The 20,633-nt window shown below is 34.1% G+C and overlaps 1 protein-coding gene across 5 annotated transcripts in view; it reads left to right on the forward strand.

The window, feature by feature from the left end:
- Positions 1-3,963: 3,963 nt before the first annotated feature.
- Positions 3,964-20,633, forward strand: part of Tango6 (transport and golgi organization 6) — a 111,567-nt gene continuing 94,897 nt past the window's right edge. For 3 of the 5 annotated variants that reach the window (XM_076478809.1, XM_076478811.1, XM_076478812.1), the window contains exons 1-2: positions 3,965-4,122; positions 15,134-15,738. In XM_076478809.1, the coding sequence (XP_076334924.1) occupies positions 4,044-4,122; positions 15,134-15,738 (684 nt within the window). In that variant the 5' untranslated portion in view covers positions 3,965-4,043. Of the gene's footprint in view, positions 4,123-12,934; positions 13,816-15,133; positions 15,739-20,633 lie in introns of those variants that run through there. The other 2 variants (XR_013020621.1, XM_076478810.1) reach the window with 2 other exon arrangements.

Below are 20,633 nucleotides of genomic sequence, written 5' to 3' on the forward strand. Positions count from 1 at the left end.
AAATATCTGGAACTAAACATACTACAGTAGAATCGACTGTGATTCAGCCTATGGAAGTGCCACGCTGTGCTTTCTATTTATTTGTCATAATAAAGAGCTTGTTCATTTTTTAAGATTTTTTTTTCCATTCTCATTATTTCACACTTAAAGAAACTGAGTCATCTTATCAGATACAGAACACTTTCATTATTTTGCTGCTCAAGTATACTTTTATTAGTAAGGATACGTAAATATGCGACAATTGTAACATTTGTTAGTTTTGCTAAATTTAACATAAAGCTACTCAAGGACAATCTGTACTAATAATCCCTAGTCAACATTTTCTACCACCAATTCTTGGGATATTTTTTCATTAATGAAGAGTGAATTTAAGTATCAATTATAAAAGCTCTGTAACTGTAACTGCAAGCATGTTCAATGAAATGACTGTTGTTTGAATCCAGTCATTGGAAGTAATACTTCTATCTCACCAGTTTTTTTTTTCAGCAGTGAATAGAACAACATGTTCATAGATAGCACAGACAGACCATCCTTAGCTTTGTACCAAAACCAGACACGCTTTTTATACCTTTTGCTACCGAAAAGATCAATTTATTGAATAATATTGAGTACTGACATGTTTTTGAATGCTACAGTACAAGAACTCCGCTCCCAGAGAAACAACAACAACAAGAAAAGTTGTTAAGTCACTTATTTTCGATGTAAAACTTAGATGGTGGCCTCGTGGTACAAAAATCTGCAAAATGAAGTTTCCAGAAATGCTAAACAGAGAGTAATTTCGAAAATGAACAAAAACAACACACAAAAAACAATGAACCAATATGTTTATTTACAATAGTATTTTCTTTTTAATTATTTCACAATTATTGTAATGGCTGAACTCAAACTGGCTGCTGGCCTTGAGACAAAGAGAAAGTTTCCAGGAATGCCCTTTCAACGTGACAATCAAAGCAATAACATATAAAGAAATATCACACTTTCAAGTCAAACCAGGGCCTATTATGGTATCACAAAATCCTTAAAGTACCTAGGTCAACTATTATTCTAAATAAGTATATTCCAGCGAGAAGACTTTCAAAATCACAGCAAATTACATAAATTTCTGTAGTATCATCTAAAATAGCATTACAGCAATACTGGTAGCAGAAATAAACATAGTCATAATCTAATATCAGCTTCCACTGAATAACATTTTTTGATAATTAAGTGTGGTATAAAAGCATATCAAAAGGATTTTAACTACTTTAAATGATAAAGAAATGTTAAAAGTTTGAGGTTATTTAGTTAGTTTCCTTACTGTAATTATAAAAATACATGGCCCAGAAAATGTCAATTGAAGTTACATTAATGTCATCACTACTTGGTTCTATCTAAAATTAACGGAATTAATTTTATACAAACCGTATTTTGTTTAAATTTTGTGTGTCTCGTTTGTTATTAGGAATATTGTAACTGTAAAAGTTATGGCTTCACAAGCAATTAGATTCATAAATAGTTTAGATTCTTTATTTGTTTGCTTTAGAGTAAAGTTATATTGTATATCTACTGTGTTATCGCGAGGAATCAAACTTTATTGGAGAAACAAATAGTTTCGAAAAACGTATTTGAAAAGCGAAAATGAACTTCTTTGGCGATTCTTAAATTACGAAAATCTAGGATTCTAGAAACAGTTTAATGAATTGTAAGATCGCCTTAGCCTCATGTGCGCCGAATATACGTTGGCTTAAAAAACTCATAGATTTGTGACTGTTATATGATTTTGTTTTGAAAAAAAAAAAAGACATTTGAAAAGTTTGTATAAAATTTCAAATTTCATGTCCACGACTGTAGATATGTCTCTAAAGAGTGCAGTTGGTATTCTGTAAAGTGACAATTTAGTCTTGTATCGTTTTTGGTATCATTACATGTAATTAAAAATACCTATAGAATCTAATAAATTCATAGTAACCTCAAATATTCAAACAAAATTAAAAACATTTATTGAGTAATTGATGTACATGTTAAGGTGTTTTTGGGAATAAGAAACTACATATTTTTCTAGGACAATTAATTTTGATAATAGAACATATTTCTTATAACTTACATTTTCCTTATAAAATCAAAAAATTTCAGAGTTTGTTTATTGCTTGAAATTCTTGAGCTAGGTTTTGAATTTGTAAGAATATTTCTAACCAAGCGAAACCATCGTCATGAATAAATAACACTATGTAACAAAATTTTTACTTTTTGTTGTTCCTGAACAGAAAGTGTTATTTTCCAATTGCTTATGCCTAAAGTAAATGGAAAAGACCTATTTTTCTCTTCAAACTTTGCTTTTGTGACCTGGATAATGAAATTTTCAAATTTACCCATTTTCCAGAACATTCCAGGCAGATTGGAAGTAGCTAAGTAGCTGATAGAGAATTTTCTCGAACTTACAAGAATTTTCAAGAACTTTCTGGAATGTTGTAGAACTTATGAGAATTTTCAACAACCTTTTAGAACTTTCTAGAACTTTCCATAGTAATATATATACAAGGGCTCACCACTTCAGTTTAGTTCTAGCTGCCTAAGTGAACACATAGACCTATCTGATTTTATCAGAGATGGCATCAAGAAGCTGCAAGCATTCTACAGACGCATTCTGCCATATATGTGGCCAATTTATCAAGACAAGAGCAAAAAAGTACTCTGTGACAGCATCTGCTAATATGTGTGAAGCCTACAAGGCATATTTCGGCATGCCTGTCGGGGACCAAGACAAACCCTGGGCCCCTCATTTTACCTGCGAGCACAGAAAAGAAATTCTAGAAGGTAAGACGGACGATTTTTGCTTGCTTGAATAGTAAGATTTTATATTATACAAATTTTAGACCTTTTAAAATTTAAATATCTTTTATTTTTTAATAACCAATAGTATAGAAAAATATCACATACAAAATATTTTGCATGAACCTCTTAGACATTAGTTGTGGATGAAATAAATTTATTCTTCGTAATAATTTTATTTTGCTATTTTGCAGGATGGTACAGAGGGGAAAAGAAAGCCATCAAGTTTGCTATTCCAAGAATTTAACGTGAACTCACTGATCACTCAAGCAATTGCTACTTTTACATGGTAAACCCTTCCAAACGTCGGGCTAGCAAAAATTCATCTGCTATCATGTATCCAGACCTTCCATCATCCATCGCCCCGGTGCCACACTGCCTTGAGATTCCTGCACCCACTCCACCAGAGAGAAAGTAGCCGTCCTCAAAAGAGATCAGCAAATCCGAAGAAGAGGTAGACGTTGAAGATCCAGATTACAATTTCAGAGGTGCAGCTGGTGAGAGAAACCCATACTACTCCAACCAAAGAGATCTCAATGACTTGACCAGAGATCTTGGTCTAACAAAGTCGAATGCCGAGACTATATATGGGGGCTGATATGTGAAAGTGATTTACATTACAGTCGCAAATCTTGAAAAGCTACTCACATCTAAACATTTTTGTTCATTTTTGTACAACTTTAGTATAAATACATGTAAATGTTGATTCATATGTTGTTTTATTCAGACCTTATGTAAATGAAAATGTGCAAATGTGCCCGTTTTTACATAGAAAATAGGTTAATTTCTAAATTTAATTATCCAGGTCACAAAAGCAAAGTTTGAAGAAAATAATGGCCATTTTCTGTACTTTTACAACATAAGCAATTAAGAAATAACACATATGATTCAGGAACAAAATTTGTGTTACGTGGTGTAATATATTTGTGAAATGTACAATTTTCTTGTTTTTCATACGTTCTTTTTATAAACTGCATTTTTATATAGAGACAAATATGTTTCATAAATGGCCAAAATGTTATGTTATTGTTAAATTATTATTATTATTCAGTTGTGATTCTCGTAAAACATTACGTTTTAATGTGGTGCAACTACTTAATAAAATTTTGTCTAATAATTTCTGTAAAGTCGTGATGTGGGAGGACATCGTGATAGAGGTCGTTGTATTCTGTTGTTGAACCAGCGTTATGTGTTAGTGCTGATTGTGTAGTATTTGAGATCAGTAATTAAAAATTATGACTTTGGTGAAAGATATTTGTGCATGTCTGGAAATATTGCTAGAACACACTCAAGTAGGATGTGTCATTTCTAAAGGTATGATACTTGATGGTGACTCAGATTCTGTTTATTTATATGCAAAAACGGCTCGTTTGGGTTGAGAAAATATTTTACATCGAAGAGCGAACAACGTTTCGACCTTCTTTGGTCATCGTCAGGTTCAGATTCTGTTTATGTTTTAAAAAAAACTTTTCTTATGCACCTGATTACAAGACAAAACTTATTATACTAAGATTTAACCTCCTGGGTGCAAAATACGCACTGCAAAATAAATACCCCATACGTAAACAAAGCAAGCACAAGTATTCCTTCCTTGAGGTGATCCAGTGAGTTGTTTCTGTTCTGTGTTTTATGGCAGCGGCATCTGTGATGACACTTAATATTTTCTTGTTTCTTTTTAGCACCATCTTTGTAGGTTGCTCCAGCTGCTTAATATTGAGATTTCTGTAGTTTCTTATTGGTAACACATGCCATTTTATAGCAAGCATACTTTCTCTCATTCCTTTTGTCTTTTGACTTCTTTCCACCTTTGGTGGCATCCTGTTTCTGGTCCACCACCCTTGATTTTATCTGATTGGTTATTTTTAGGCTTGCCATTTATGTAGCGTCCTTGGGCTTCCATATACTGTTCTGCCAGCTTGATAATTTTTTCTACATCTCATGGTTGTCTCTCTTTTAGGAATAGTGACATATCAGTATAGCACATGATTATCAATGTACTAGTAAATCTTCCAGTCCTTCAAAACTGTCTTTACATATGACCATGTCAGTCCACTGTGTGGAATAAACATGCCACAAACTGAAATACAGGTTCTCTTGTGTCAGGTTTGACTTCTCTCAAATTTGAAAATTCATAGCATTTCATCAAGACTACTTTAACTTGGCATCTTCTTGTAAGTCTTTTTGTATAAGAAGAGAGCTGATATATGCTGCCCAGTCACATCTGTCCAAGTTCTGACCTTGGGTTAATCTTTCATACCTTTTCAGGAAAGCAGTGATATTGTCTTTCTTGTCAAATTTGTTCAGCTTGGATCAGCTGTTTTTGATCCCATTGCCATTTTTGAGTATTTCTTCTGTTGAATAAGTTTGGCAATTTTGATCTGTGCTCTTATTTTCTCTCTTTCCAGTCATTTTCTCATTCTTTTTGTGTCTTATTCTCTCTGTTTACAGTTTATCTTTCTTTTTTCTCTTTTTATATTCTTATTCTCTTTTCTGTTCAGACGGTTCTCTCTTGTAGATCACCATTTTGAGGCCAAGTTTCTCATTGCTCTCTATCCACTTATCAAAGTCAGTTGATATATTTGTGGAGCATATTTAAAATATCTTCGTTACCAACTGAAGCTGTGCATTTCTAGGCCTACTTTACCTGTTTGTGTTGTGTTTATCTGTGTTGTTTGTCTACTACCATTTAGCACTGTAAATCCTGGCTGACTTGCCAGTGTCTGGATTCTATGAAAAGATGGGTAGAATTCTTTACATTAGGTATCTGTAGCTTATTTGTGATAAATGTCAACAATAAATAAAGAGCACACAGTCCACTTGTTTCAAAATAATATATTGAAAGAAGTCAAGTGTATATACAAATGTTTATTACACTGCTGATTTTCACAGTTGTATCCAAAGCATTGAATATTTGGTTTTTTTTTCATTGAAATCTGCACAGACTGGTTTAGTAACTTTGAAACTTAATTGACAAGACATATTTCTTCTCTACTTTGTTATTACAATACAATCAGTGATAATTCACTTTACAAGTTGCCACAATTACTCTTTATAGTAAATCTCACGCTCATGCAGTTTAGATCTAACTAACTTTATATATTCAACTACATTTTGCTTGTGTTGTCAATATGATACTTATCTAGATATTGATGCTGTGATATGATAGGTATCTAGATAAAGAAGTTTAGCCAATGGTTTGTTACAACATTTGACAATTTTGTCTGTAATTTATTATCTATATTACTAACATTGTCTTTTATAAGTACTTTACATTTTAAAGTGCTTTTTCAAGTTTTCAGTTTTGATCAATTAAATGGCAACTGGCAAGAGAATAAAAAAAAGTTGCTATTTGTAGTTTGTTATTGTTAATTTACATTACTTGCTATATTTGTGAGAAAAGAAATGAAAGCAACATGTAGTATGCAATACTCATTTTCCTTTATTGAATTATTAACTTTTAGCAAAATTACTTTACTAGAAATTCTGAATTTTTTTCTTTACAAAAGACTAATAATGTTAACTAAAGGTTTGCCAAATTTTATGGAAGATGTATAAATCATATTGGATGATGTGTTGAAAGTTCTGTTCTTTAACTTTATTTTCTCTGGGATCTGAACATTTCACATGTTTTCTGCACATGGTGACCCATGAAGGGGAGGAGAGAATCCTGGTGGTTGAGGGGTCCAATCCTAACATACCACTTTGGCCTTGAATTCTTGCAGAAAACGTGTGGCCTTGGGGTCAATCAGCTGGTCCACTTGGGCTAGGGTCAACCAAGTACCAGTATTAGAAGTTCTCAACAGGTGTTGTGGACATTGTATCTAATGCTGGTATTTGGGTATAGTGCTCACGAAAAACCTGTCGTTGCTGCAGTATCCTTGCTTGGCATTGTAGTGCGTCCCCATGGAGTCCCTTTTTAATTCTTGGGGACTTTAATGGGCATCATCCGATCTAGGGAAGTGCTGATATTGATAGGAGGGGTTGCTCTGTACAGCATATGCTTTCTGATCACAACCTTTCTCTTTTCAATACCGGCTCTTCTACTTATTTTTCTTGGAGGGTTGACAATAATCCACGAGTCAGTAATCATTTTCATGTAATTTTGAGAGAGACTGGCTGTAATCAATGCCACCCAACCCATGTGCCCCAGTGGAAGCTGGATCAGGCAAACTGGCCCTCTTTCACTGCTCTCCCAGAACTTGATCCAGCCATCAGTAGATGACTATGTGGCAGCAGTAACTCACTGCATTATATAAGCAGTTGCTCAATGTATTCCTAAACCCTTGACACATCTTCTAACATATCCTCGTCCGTGGTGGAATTCTTCCTGCCACACGACACAGAAGGCTCAAAATTGGGCCAGGGATACTTTCTGTAGATATCCCACACTCTCAAACTGCATCACTTTCCAGCAGGCCCATACACATGCTTGGTGAGTAAGACATTAAAACCAGAAGGAATCTTGGATTAAGTTCACAACTGGCATATCTTCTACCACTAGTTCCAGAGTCATATAGGGACAAGATTCGAAAAGGTCAGTGGCAATACAATTCTGTCCCCCTCTCAATCTTACTCTCTGAAGGCCAGGAAGTAGCTGATACCTGAAGCATCGCTGGTAATGTAAGTGAAAGCTTTTGCTGGGTAGCTAGCACTTCTGCTTCTTCCTCCACTTTCTTAGCCATCAAGATTTGGGCAGAGGGATCACTTCTTTCCTTTGAAGCTGATTGTCTCTATGATTATAATCATCCCTTTACACTGGTGGAACTCAAACTGGCTCTTCATCGGTCTGGCAGTACATTGGTTGGACTTGATGATGTACACTATGACATGCTGTACCATCTATCTCCTGCTTCTCTTGCTATTCTTCTAATTGTTTTTAACCGGATCTGGCAGGAGAATGTTTTTTCCTGATGCCTGGCATCAAGCTATTGTCCTACCTTTCTCAAAGCCTGGGAGGGATCCCAAGATTCCTTCAAACTACCATCCGATTGCTTTGATGAGCTGTCTCTGTAAGACCTTAGAGAGGATGGTTAATGCTCATCTTGTTTGGTTCCTTGAATCAAACAACCTCCTCTCACCCATCCAGTGTGGGTTCTGATGACAGCACTCCACCATGGGCCACCTGATTCGACTTGAAACGTCAATCAGAGAAGCCTTTCTCAAAAACAACATCTTGTATCAATATTCTTTGACATTAAGAAGGCTCATGACACAACATGGAGGTATGGCATTTTGTGAGACCTCCATATCTATGGGTTACGTGGCCATTTGCCCATTTTTATTAAAAATTTTTTAATGGACAGGAGATTCCAAGTTCGTATGGGTTCGACACTTTCCCGTTCTTTTCTAGAGGAACTTGGAATCCCTCAGGACTGTTTTGAGTGGTACACTTTTCAATATAAAAATTAATGCTATCACTGAACAACTTCCTCTCACTGTTGCAAACAGGCTCTATGTTGACTTTCACATCTCATGTCAGTCATTGAACATGAGGTATATTGAGCAGCAGCTACAGACTGCTTTCAATCATTTACTGAAGTGGACCACAGCAAACAGCTTTCATTTCTTTCTCTAAAACTGTTTGCATGCACTTTTGCCACCAATGGGATATTCACCCTGATCGTATTGGTGAAGTTGTGCTGCCTATGGTCCCTGCGATAAAGTTCTTGGGGGTTATCTTTGACCATAAGCTGACCTTTACACCACACATTAAGTAGCTATGGGTCAAATGTACAAGATCACTGAACTTCCTCCATGTCCTCTCTACCACCACTTGGGGAGCAGATTGATGTTCTATGCTAAAGATATATCATGGTTTTATATGATCTAAACTCGACTATGGATCACTGGTATATGGCTCTACCAGACTCTCGGCCTTAAAGATGCTGGACCCCTTTCATCATCAAGGACTAGATGTAAACATTGGTTTTATGTTATTTATGTTTTTTAACTCTGTTTTGTTTTACCTTAATTTCCTTTTATGAATTTTACTACATTAACTTTCATTTTACCTTTTTACCAGATGTTTGGCACAGGTAGCCTAGCTGCTTTGTGTCATAAAACACAAAATTAACCAACCAATATGCCCTCCTCAATATGTTGATTCTTGATATTTTGGAGAGTCTTTAGTTTCAGTTTTTCATGTATCTTAGTTTCATCTGTTGGATTTTCACCTTCATTGTGGGTCCGTGGTAAGATTCTGAACTCTCAACACAAAGGTTCAATTACCTAGGGTGGACATAGTAGATGGCACACAGTTGCTTTTCTCTAACAAAATTACTTTTAAGATATTCTTTGAATGACCAATGAAAAATTAAAATGAGGCCATTTTGGAGTAAGCTGTCTTTGATTTGTTTTTCTTCTGTTGGTTCTTAAAGTGTGTGATGTTTTGGGCTTTTCTTGGTAGCTTTCGAGCTTGCTTCTTAATTGATGGCTGAAAGGTCTGTGACCAATTTTTATTTTTTTCTCCATACATGGAAAATGTAATTCATGCTGGAAGGTTTACTTATTAGTTACATGAAGGGACAGTTGGGTCTTATCAGACATGTTATTGAAACTTTGTCTATCACCACCACATGGAGGCATTTTTCCTAATCTCAAATAATATCTGCTCCTAAAATTTCAGGTTTCTATAGTGGAGTTTGTTAGTTCATCTACATAGGTCTATGTCCCACAATGGGATAGAGGAAGTCTACAGACTTACAATTCAAATTGAACATTTTTTTACCTTTCACTTCACTTTGTTAGAAGACTCTCAGTGTCACCAGTTTCATTGAGGATGAGCTCGATCCATTGTTAGCTTGCACATTGGTTCAATTTTCAGTTCCTACATTTCTCCCCGGAAGTTGCTGGAATCTTAAATTCTGTTGGCTGTTACAGTGGGTAGGCATAGATCTACCCATACTAGTGAGTACTGATACCAAACATCAGCTCCTCAGTATATTGTTAATTAGAATAGGTTCTATCAATATCCTAGGTTTCTACTGCTTAGTCAGATCACCAGCAGCATTGGTGATTTATTATATACCTTCAGGAACTGTGAGGGCTTAATTCCAAAACTTTCTATGTGTATGGTACTACTGGTTCAGAAGCTCTGTTTGTCCTCGGGTCAGAATTAGTGGTTAAGCTATCTTTCTCTCTATTACTTACCCAACCTGTAGGGTTTCTATTACCCCACAGTTCCTCAGGATTTGGAACTTAGTTATAAGGTAATTTGTATTTGGTTGGGGTCTAGGTGTAGTGAGAAAGTTGGCCAGTTCTTCAGAGTTTTTATTCCTGTTGTTGGACCTGTGAAAATAGAAGATTGATGTCCAGTCAGTGTTCCTTGTCTCTATCAATACCTATATTCTCCAAGGTTCACAAGTTATTCATCCCTCAATCTGTGTTGATTTTTACTGGGAGTTTAGATGTCCAACTTAGTTTAGTTGGATCCTATATGCACTTTGCCTTGGTGGATTCCCACAACTATAAGCATTTGTGATGCACAAGGGTGAGGTACTGCAGTTTTGGATTTTTTCCTTCAGTTTCACATGATCTTAATATGGGATCTGCTGTATTATATGAGTCTTCTTGTGCTATTCATTCCATTGTACTGTGCATATACCATTCCATGAATGATTGGCTACTGTTGGAAACATCAATTGTTGGACTATCATATTATGATTATATGATCAGATACAAAACAAGCAGGCTTCTCTTTTGAGACTGCAACATCTATTCTTGTTCGAAATCAAAATGCCTTCAATCTGAGTATTTTTATACTTTTCCATCTTATTCTTTAGTTGGGCTCAACTGTCTCTTATCCTGCTTAATGCTATAGAATAGAACACCACGCTTTTACCTCTCCTTCTCTCACTGCACAGATTGTTCTTTATTTTCTGGAAATGTGTGCATAACCTAAATACTTTATGCTTTTGATATAAGAACACAAGCAATCCTTTTATTTGTCTTTAAGTGATTTGAGATCATACACTTTCTTGGTTTTTCCTAGTTTCTGTAGTCAGAATTATTTTTCAGTTTTAAGAGAGTTAAGTTAGGATGCTACTACAATTTGAGTTGCTCTACTACCACCTCATTCAAAATTTCCTTGTCTTTCAAAGAGCAAGATGGATGAAAATACCAAGTGTGGAATCCTGATTATCTGTCCACAGATTCTGAAATTCTTGGCTGTTGGTATATGTGCCCCATCCCTGTAGCAAGGTATTTGAGAAGCCTAATGATTTATCATCAAAAAAGTATGTGGTTTGGGGTTCCTTATTTTCAATTATGGACCTAGTTTTATGGGACTAGTCTTGTCACCCTTCTCGCTTGCCATGTTTTATGGGTGATGCCTGTGGTAGCATGTCTATTATTTAATTTCAAATGCAATGATGTTGCATCACAAAGTTCAATTTGATTCTCTCTCACTTTGTAACTCCTAATTGGTGGGCCAGCCTATCATGGGATCACCCAATTGCTGGCAGGTTGGTCTCCAGTACCTCATCTTTGGGCCTTGGTAATATACATTTTCCTTCTGGACAGGAAGGGATTACAACTCTAAACCTTTTTACTTCACATGTACCCTAGGGTATGAAATATTAGTTGTTTCAACCCAGTGTTAGATCCTGATGATCACATTGAATCAGCAGATACACCTGGGTGTCTTGGTGTTTCTAATTCTTCTTCTTTTTAAACTTTGTGGAGGTAGCCATAATTGCATATGGTACACCCAGCTATCTAGAAGTTCAAGATTCTATGATTAAGGTTGTGTTGTATTTCACACTGCATTGGTGTTTTATATCTGAGATTGATATGTATCTGGCTTAGTTCCTTCTTAGTCTTAAAGTCATTTTTCTGAAAGGTTATGGCATACATATCAGCAATGTTGTATTGAGAGGGGGTTGGACCCTTTTCAATCAGTGGTGTCAGTTGTAACTTGTTTTTTGACTTGGCTCTATGACAGATTTTTTTGCATCTTTCACAATTGCCATTGTTTACAGCAACCTTATTGACTCCCATTTGAGTATTGCAACTACACTTTTTTAAGTCCCCAGTAATTTCCATATTCTTCACATCATTTTGGGTAATTGATCACAAATGATCATTCCAGCTATCTAACAAGTAGATTCAGGTTGTGTGTTCATTCTCTACACCTGTTTGTGATCTAAGTGTTGTATGCCATGCATCCCCTTTACCTGCAGTTTTATGGCAGCTGACGTATGGACATGCCAGTCAAAATGACTTGCACTGTTTATAAACAGACCACTTTCTCATTCTTTCTGTGTCTTCAGATCAGTTCTTTTTACCCAGCTCTCTGTCAGACAGGAAATGAATTATATCCATTTCTCTGATTCATCTGCTCATTCTTTCTATATCAGTCAGATTTTGATCATGGTCTTGCTCAATCAGGGTCTTGAAGGTTTTGTTGCCTCCACTTGTACCTTTAGAGATACCAGACATTATTTTATTCTGGGCTTTATTTGAAGGTGACATATCTTCAGTGAGTCACATCTAATCAGGTTTCTCTTTTTCTATGCCCTTGCAGCTCAGTCAAATTGCCCATTGGAAGTCACTATGTGGAGTGGTATGTGGACCATCCCTAATAACTTATCTCACATTATTTGCCTGATCTGGCAATTTCTTCTTCAGAGGGTTTTTGCCCTACCCCCTATAGTGCTATCTTAATTATTTCTACAAGATCATCCAGAGGGATGAGTATTGTTTTTTATCTTTCAAGAGTTCCTTACCTTATTTTTACAAGATCCGATGCTGTTGTGAGTGTTGTCCAGGCATATGTGTTTTTATCAAACCAATTCTGTGATAGCAACCACTATTTCACTGTAATTGCTATTGATGGCAACAGGCTCTGTAGAAATGAGGTGTTCCTTAAGTCCATTTGGGAGTTCCTCAGGTGGTATTATCATACCATAATGGTTGGCTGCCACTCGTGGACTATCATGAGTAAAGCTAAAGGGTATTTTGCCTGTCCTTGACAGTCATCAGATTGAATAAATTGGAATTGGTTTGCCTTTAAAAATGTAGGGAACTTGGTGCACCTATTGTACTGTTCTTCAGGACTCCCCAGTGTGTATTTTTCTCCAGATTCTACTAGTGGATGGTTGGTGGACAAAGGCTTTATCTCCAGAGTATTAGAGTGAATTCCACAACTTTTGGAGAAATGGACAAAGTTTGGAGCTCTCTTGCACAATTTCCTGAATGGTTTTTGTTTTCCCAGATGTCAGTAGGAGAGGCACCAGCCTTCGTGAAGCTTATTTATAATACTGGTTCAGATTTGATACTTTGTTCTCTGATCAGGGTGTGCATGGCCTTTCTTTTTGATCAGTACTGGTTTAGTATGTTGTTCATGGAAGAAGGTTCTCTTTCTTCTTGTAATTCCATATGCAGTGTTGTCCCATTCTGATTCCTTAGTTGAGCACATTTGTTTCATATCCTCCATTTAATTCAGGGGGCAAGTGTATAAATGCTCATAATTCCATACTGGATGAGTTCTGTTCTTTTAGTTGAGTAAGAGATACATGATCCTGCCCTTCTGAGCCTGGAGTGCTGCTTTCCAGGCTTCTTCAGATGAAGGAGAAGGTTTGTCCACTTTGTTGTTACTTACTCTTTTTCATCATGACTCAGGTTGTTTATATTGCATCACTCTATGATTACAGGCTGAGATCCAGTCAGAATTATATCTGTATATTACATTGTGGTAAAGTTGATCTACCCACCAACATGGAATATAGGGGCCAAAACCTCTTAATTACAGCTCTCAGTAATGAAACTTCAAGTACCTGGTTGGGGTTGGCCTCTAGTGATGATTACTCATACTGTTCCATCCTTGACAGAGTAACTAAGTTCAGGGTGAAGAGCATACCTGATCTGGATATAGTACAGCTTCTCTACTCAGGTACCACTTTATTTTGGTACACCAGTGATCTGTGGAGATGCTTTCTACATGAATAATGCCTTTGCTGACCCATCCATCTTTACAATATGGGATTCAAGCTACATGGGGCAGAAGAGGTAAGTATGCTTTGGAAGTTAACATTTTCCCAAATCAAAAATCTATTTCCAATAATTTTTACCTCCACTGGCACTCTACTGCTCTTCCTCATTAAGAGCTGATGTTAAAGACTGGGATGGTAGTAGTCTATTAAAAGTGATAAAATTATCTAAATGAGGTGCTTATATATAGTACCAGGATGAGAGGGTGTATTGACATAGGTGTAAAGTCTTATGAGAGAGCTATTGCCAAGAGCAGTTGAGTGAGGTATAAATAGCTAAAGCAAGGAAGGAAAAATCAAACCTTCAACAATACTAATTTGCATGACTCACTGATGACATTAGCATAACTATTAATTTATAGTTCATTGAAAATCATTTTATTTTATAAGTAATCCATAGAAGTGAAGTAAAACATTTATGCATGTTTTCAAAGTTTATATTTCCCTAACTTGAAAATGCATTTCTAATAATATTTACCTCAACTCAACTTACAGCCATTGCATGACCACCAGGATTTCTTCTTTTCCCTTCTAAGCATTAGTCTGAACTTTGGTAATGTGTTCTGAAACTTCCTGGTCAAAATCTACATTTCTTTACAGTTGTAACTATTTTGAGTTAAAGGTAGATTGTAAACGTAATTCATTCAAAATAACAATAATAAAATACTTGTCAAATGTAATTATTAGTTTACAAAATTTGAACATTTCTCAAGTGCATTTAACAAAGTTTATTAGGAGTTTGAGTGACTTGATTTAGTGAATCATATCTGTTTTATTTTACTTCTTTCATATACACAGCTTATGCATTTTTTCATGTTAAATAAATAATCTTTTTCAATATTTGAAATTTGTGTAATAAATATATTTTAGTTAATAAATCTGAACTGCAAATGTAATTATCATATGTAATGTTTTGTAATTTTTCACTTGTAGTAGACTACTGCATAATTTCTTGTAAATACTAAGCTGTTTTTTCTCTGAATTTATGTGATGTAGTGTGAAAAATTTCCTATCATTAAATATCAATGTTATATGGTTGTCCAATGTTTTGAAGTTTCCATGCTGTTTTTAACTTATGCCTATTTTGTAATTCTGCCTTACTGGAAAGATTAATTGTTTAGCTTAGGCATTCACTATTTAAACTTTTCAGTTGTATTGTGTATATTTCAAATTGTATATGCAGATCAGTAAGTGTACCTTTGTCTGTTAAAGCATACATTTAGGTTTTAAAACTTGTTTGTAGTCTTTACAGTTTGTTAGCTTATACATCCATCTTTAGTCAAGTATTTCTGTTTTTTATTAAAAGCCTAAAATATGACCACATTGATTTTTTTCAGATGGAAGCTCTGGAGTAGAAGAAAGTCAGTTTAATGAAGTCTTAAATAATAAGATACAACAGCTTCATGAGCACTTAAAGAAAATTAATACATTTACAGATATAATCCAGCAGTTTCCATTTAACATTTTTCATGGTATTCAAACAATTCCAATTAAATGGAGATTTCTCTCTTGCTGTCTCATTTTTATCAAGCTTCTTCAAAGAGAATTAAATGCAGCATCAAAGAAAGATTTCAAAACAACCAGCAGTTTCAAGTCTTCAGAGAACCAAAAGAATGTTTCATGTGTTCCTTGTGATATCTTAAGCGTTAGCCAACATAAAACTGTTGCTCGATGTGTCCAGTTCATATGTGGATTGGGAATAATACCAAGCCTTCTCAAAGGTGTAGGAATCCCTTTAGAGAGAAGAACAGGATTTAGCCAGCTTCTTGTAGAATCCACAGAGGTTTGGCCACCATGGAAGAAACATAGACGTTTAGTTGCTTGCGTCATCGTATTAATAGATTGTTTAAGTAACTCGGCTTTGGGTCCTATGATTTTGAGCCAACATGCTGCTGATCTTCTTGCTGCACTCATTCAGTTGTGTTATGCACCAATCAAAAAGGTATCAAATTATTTAATATATTTATTGTTGCTCTTACATAAAACTGCAGAGTTTTTGTTTTCTTAAAAATATCAATACTTTAGTTAAGATACAATAAAAGGAAAATTAAATGGCAGATTGTATAAAGGAGTATTTTTTTATTTTGAAAAATGTCCTAGGTACATACTATTGTGAGATATATAGTTTTAATTTTATAATTTGTTTGTGTGTAGACGAAGCTGTGGAAGATAATTATAACATTAAGTTAAGAGAAGTTAAGGAAGGTGTAGAACTTCTGGAAAACTAAAGATGTGTGAACATAAAGTGTTAAATACTTTTGAATGTATAAATACAACATTTTGTATTTTTAACATTTAGAGTCAGTTAAGTTGTAAGTTAGTTGAAGTAAGAATTATTGCACTGCTGTGTACAAATAAATGGATTAATTGTACATCAGTTCTAGTGCTGTTGTTAGAGAAGTATAGCATCATTTGTAGACATTAATGTACAACATTTTATATCAGCTACAGTGTGAATGCTCTTCAAAAATAATAAAGCATGATTATAACTAATTATTATTTTGTCATCAGACACTAGTATTTGGCCTATTATATTTTTAACACTGCATTCTTTAGTCCCTCAGGAATGTTCAAGAATTAGAAGAGCATTTAACAATACTATCTCAACAACCATACTGTATTTGCCATGTCTGTTGCCAATGGCTCATTTCAGTCAGTTCAGAGTTCAGCAGGTTGGCTGGGACACAGAACAGTAGATTATAACACTATTTATGTAAGCCCTTTGTTACAATAATTATTGTGGTGAGAACATCTTTTCCAAGCTCTCTAGATGAAGAATGCATTTTTAAAAAACATAATAGGCAACATATTAATATCTTATAATAAGTGCAATTAATTTTAGAGCTGTGTTTAACTTCAAATTTCTAGAAATGTTTAACCCTTTGGTGACAGGTTAAAAGCCATGTTATCACATTTTATGAATTTATGTAAATAAATTTGGAATCCAGTTGTAGATTATAATTCATACTTTTATATTATAAATGAGTTAATTTCTTAGTTTAAAAATAAATATTGAAAGAACACATCTAAATATAGATTTTAGTAATTCATGTGGCATGTTGAATGAAGCACTTTTTAAAATTAGATGTTTGTTATGTCAAAATACTAAGTCTGTAGTTTTGAACAAATTAGGAACTCAAATTACTAATATTGACAAGCTCAAATATAAAATAAGAACCTCTTATAATTTTTATTGTGCTGAGATACAGGTTATGTACTGAATCAAATATAGTGTCTCTATTCAACTCTTCATTTTTTGAAATGGTCCTTTAGATACTCTTACTACAATATATGATGTGTGAATAACCAATCCATAGCTTAGAATGTTCCTAGAGTGGTTTTACGTGTTGATTTTAGTGTTATTAAATGATGTTTTATCATTACAAAATTTATTTTTTGTTGAAGCATTTATGAAACTTTGTATTTCAGTTGCTAAGGGTTGCTCATGCATATAATGTAGTTTTATGAATCCAGGGATATTGTTTGACTGTTCTTTTACTTGAAGATTATTATTTTGATAGCAGGTCAGTTTTATGTATATATATTTTAAAATGGCCTTTTAATCATTTGCTTTTTTAAGATTTTTAAACAAATTTTGTCAGTCTCAATACAACATTAGTCATAATTAGCATTTCACTCTCTTATGCTTATCCATCCCCTGAAGTTCTCTTTGCATGTCTGATATCAGTCAAGATTTTCCTTGTCTGTTTTTTTTCAACTTTAAGAACATTTATCATTCTAAAAGACCTTTAAGAATTTGTTTTCTTTCCTCTAGGTAATTTTCTTGAAATACTTTTTATCTAGTGTATTTCTACATTTAATGGAACTTTGTAAAATTATAGAAAAACTTGTGTAGTATCTATTGCTTTTGTAGCATAGTTCAATTTCTGAGTAGTCAACTTTATATAAAATTAAATCTTGAACTTTTAGTATTGTGAATCTGCATAATCTAATGTTGACAAAATGTGGACTTTTCCTAATTAATATCCCTTTTCCTCTTATAGTCAGATACATATGGAAAGAAAAGCTCATGTTTTCATCACAAGTCATTATGGTTATGACATAATTAATTAGTGACTCAGACAGTACTGTGTGGTAGAAGAGAAGGTCTCAGTAAGATGTAATTCTCATAGATAGTTTATTATATTGATTATCACATCTGCTGCTGAACACTTTAGTAACTAACTTGTGAGTTCCAGAAATGCAGTGTCAACTTTTTGTCAGGTGAATAAACAACAATGTACTGCTGTATGCAACTGTGAAGCATCACTACCTATGAAGGATGATGGTATAAGGTGCACAAAGCCCTTTGATATTGGAAGCACTCTCAGTACACTAGTTTCACACTATATGTCTTTAGTAATCTTTCCTAATCTCATGAATTATCAAATTTCCAGAATGATGCCCTCATTTCTTAGGGTTTCATTGTTTATGTAAAAATGGTTACAGTGAACTGTTTCACTAGTTGATCAGTTATAGCCTAAAGGATTTGATTTGTTTTAATGTCAAATATGAGAAAGACTTATAAAAAGCAAACAGTGAAAGTGTTAGTAGTGGAAAAGCTGCATTAATATCAAGTGCTTTTGTGTTGATCAGTCAGAAAATGTGAAAACAAGTGACAGCAATTGTGTTATTGACATGAAAGTGACAAATGATTCAATGTTTGAAGATATGATGTTTCTATAGGAGAATGCAGAATGGCATAGTGACTTATGACTTCTACTTGACACTAATTTTCACCAAATTAAAGACTTTTGTTGAGAAAACAAAACTTGGCATTGCTCAGATGAAGGAATTCTCTGAAAAATAATTAACATATGCATTTTTAAAGAGGAACATATTAGTGATACAAGGGTTGCTTGTAGTAAACATCTGATGTTCACACATGTAAGAGTGATAGTACCAATGTTAAATCAAGAAGCAATTTTCATACATAGAATCAAATTTTTAAACTTTTGGTAAGTATCAAATACAGGTACACAATTACAACATTCAAGAAAAGAAAACACTTGAAACATATGAGAGCATATTATGGTCACTTCAAAGACATGTAAAATCCATATGTACATTTTGTAAATGTAACATTCCCAACCATAACTGTGTTCTAGAACACATTATTTGGTGCAGTTGACTTTTACAAAACTCTGCCAGTTAGATTACATTTTTACTTTTAGCTCTATCCTGGAAATAAGAAAAGTGGCAAAAAGTTTGTAAAACACATATTTACTTTTGTAATGTGTCCAGAAATATAAGGTAGGCTATAAAACACAACTCCATTCAGAGTGTGATGATTCTCAATTCTTCCTATTTCAACATTGATATGGACTGAGGCAATGTTCATTCTTTCATTCATTTCATCAGCAGAAAATCGACTATATACTCCAAAACAATTGAAAAATCTTTAAGTTTACATCTTCAAGAAGTATATACCTGATGAGCCCTTGATCTGCTGAGAGATTTTCAGCTATATCTTTTTTATTTTAGGCTTACCTGTCATTCATCTTACTAGACAAATTTTTAATTTGGTCAAATAGATTGTGTCTTAAACAAATAATGCCTACTAAATGTTTTGTTGATTAATATACACTTATTTAATTTTACATTATTTTTTTCATTTTTATAATTAATCATATTTTATACTTCTTACAATTAATTTTGTTTGTGAGGATCTCTGGGTACAAAAGTGGTGTGGTCCCTCCCATATGATCCACTATTGCAAGAATCCCCTCTTCTTAGTGTGTTCTTCAGATGCTTTTAAAGAATGCTTTTGTCTTTTTCTCACACCTGTCCCTCTGCCTATTCAACAAGGTACTTTATCAGGAGTTGTAATGGTCTTGCTTTGAATATGGATTTCCAATAGGTACTTAACCTTTCTCACACTTCCCACCTTTCCTCTCCATTGAAAACCAGTGCTTCCTTTTTCTGTGAAAACTCAGAGTTAATTTTATAAAATCAAAGAGAAAGTTGAATGCATCAGGAGGGTTTGTCAGTGGTGGAAGATTGTTGCATAATGACTTACATGAGAAAAACAGTTGAATCAAGGCTTGTGGCATGCATTTTTGCATATAGAGGGCAGCATTGAACAAGAATAGCTATTTATGGGAGAGAAGTACCTTTCAGAAATATTTTCAGTATAGGGAAATTATAATGACTGTTGTTACATCTACGAGCACAACACATGCTTATGGATATTTTATTTTTTGATGTAATACATGGTGCACAAGGTAAAGTCCTGTAAATGAAAAATAATCATTAATTTTTCTTAATGAGCAAACATGGTAATTCTGATCGATACTTTAAAGATAGCATAATTTTAAACAAACCTGATAAAGACAGAAAATAGCTTATGAACTATACACTCGCTGTTACTTACAGGATACAAACTTGCACTGTTATTGAATGTTTGGCTTGCATCAAATAAATGATATTTTGAAATATATCATGCTGATACCTTGACTGTTGGATTAAATAATTTATGCATATATTAATATTGTGCTTTACAAACAAAATATCAGCTTACATTTACTGAGAAGCTGTTAATTTGTCAATATTTTATGTTGGCATCTGAATGTTGTATTGACCCTTCTTTCAGCAGTGATAGCTTTGTTTTATTTTTTCAAGAGTCATATTCAGAACTGTGTACACATTGCAGAATAAGTCTATTAAGAGTTCTACAGACAGTAATGGTAAAAGTGTTTAGAAGAAGTGAATGAAATTGTTTAGAAGCAATATATAATTACAAGTCTTGTAATATTTTGAACATTTATTGTGGTATTAGCATGAACACATGCAGTTTAATTACTTTAAATACTTAACACATTCTCTGTATTGCTTCAT

This window comes from Tachypleus tridentatus, chromosome 13, assembly GCF_004210375.1.
Source record: "Tachypleus tridentatus isolate NWPU-2018 chromosome 13, ASM421037v1, whole genome shotgun sequence".
Lineage (NCBI taxonomy): Eukaryota > Metazoa > Arthropoda > Merostomata > Xiphosura > Limulidae > Tachypleus > Tachypleus tridentatus.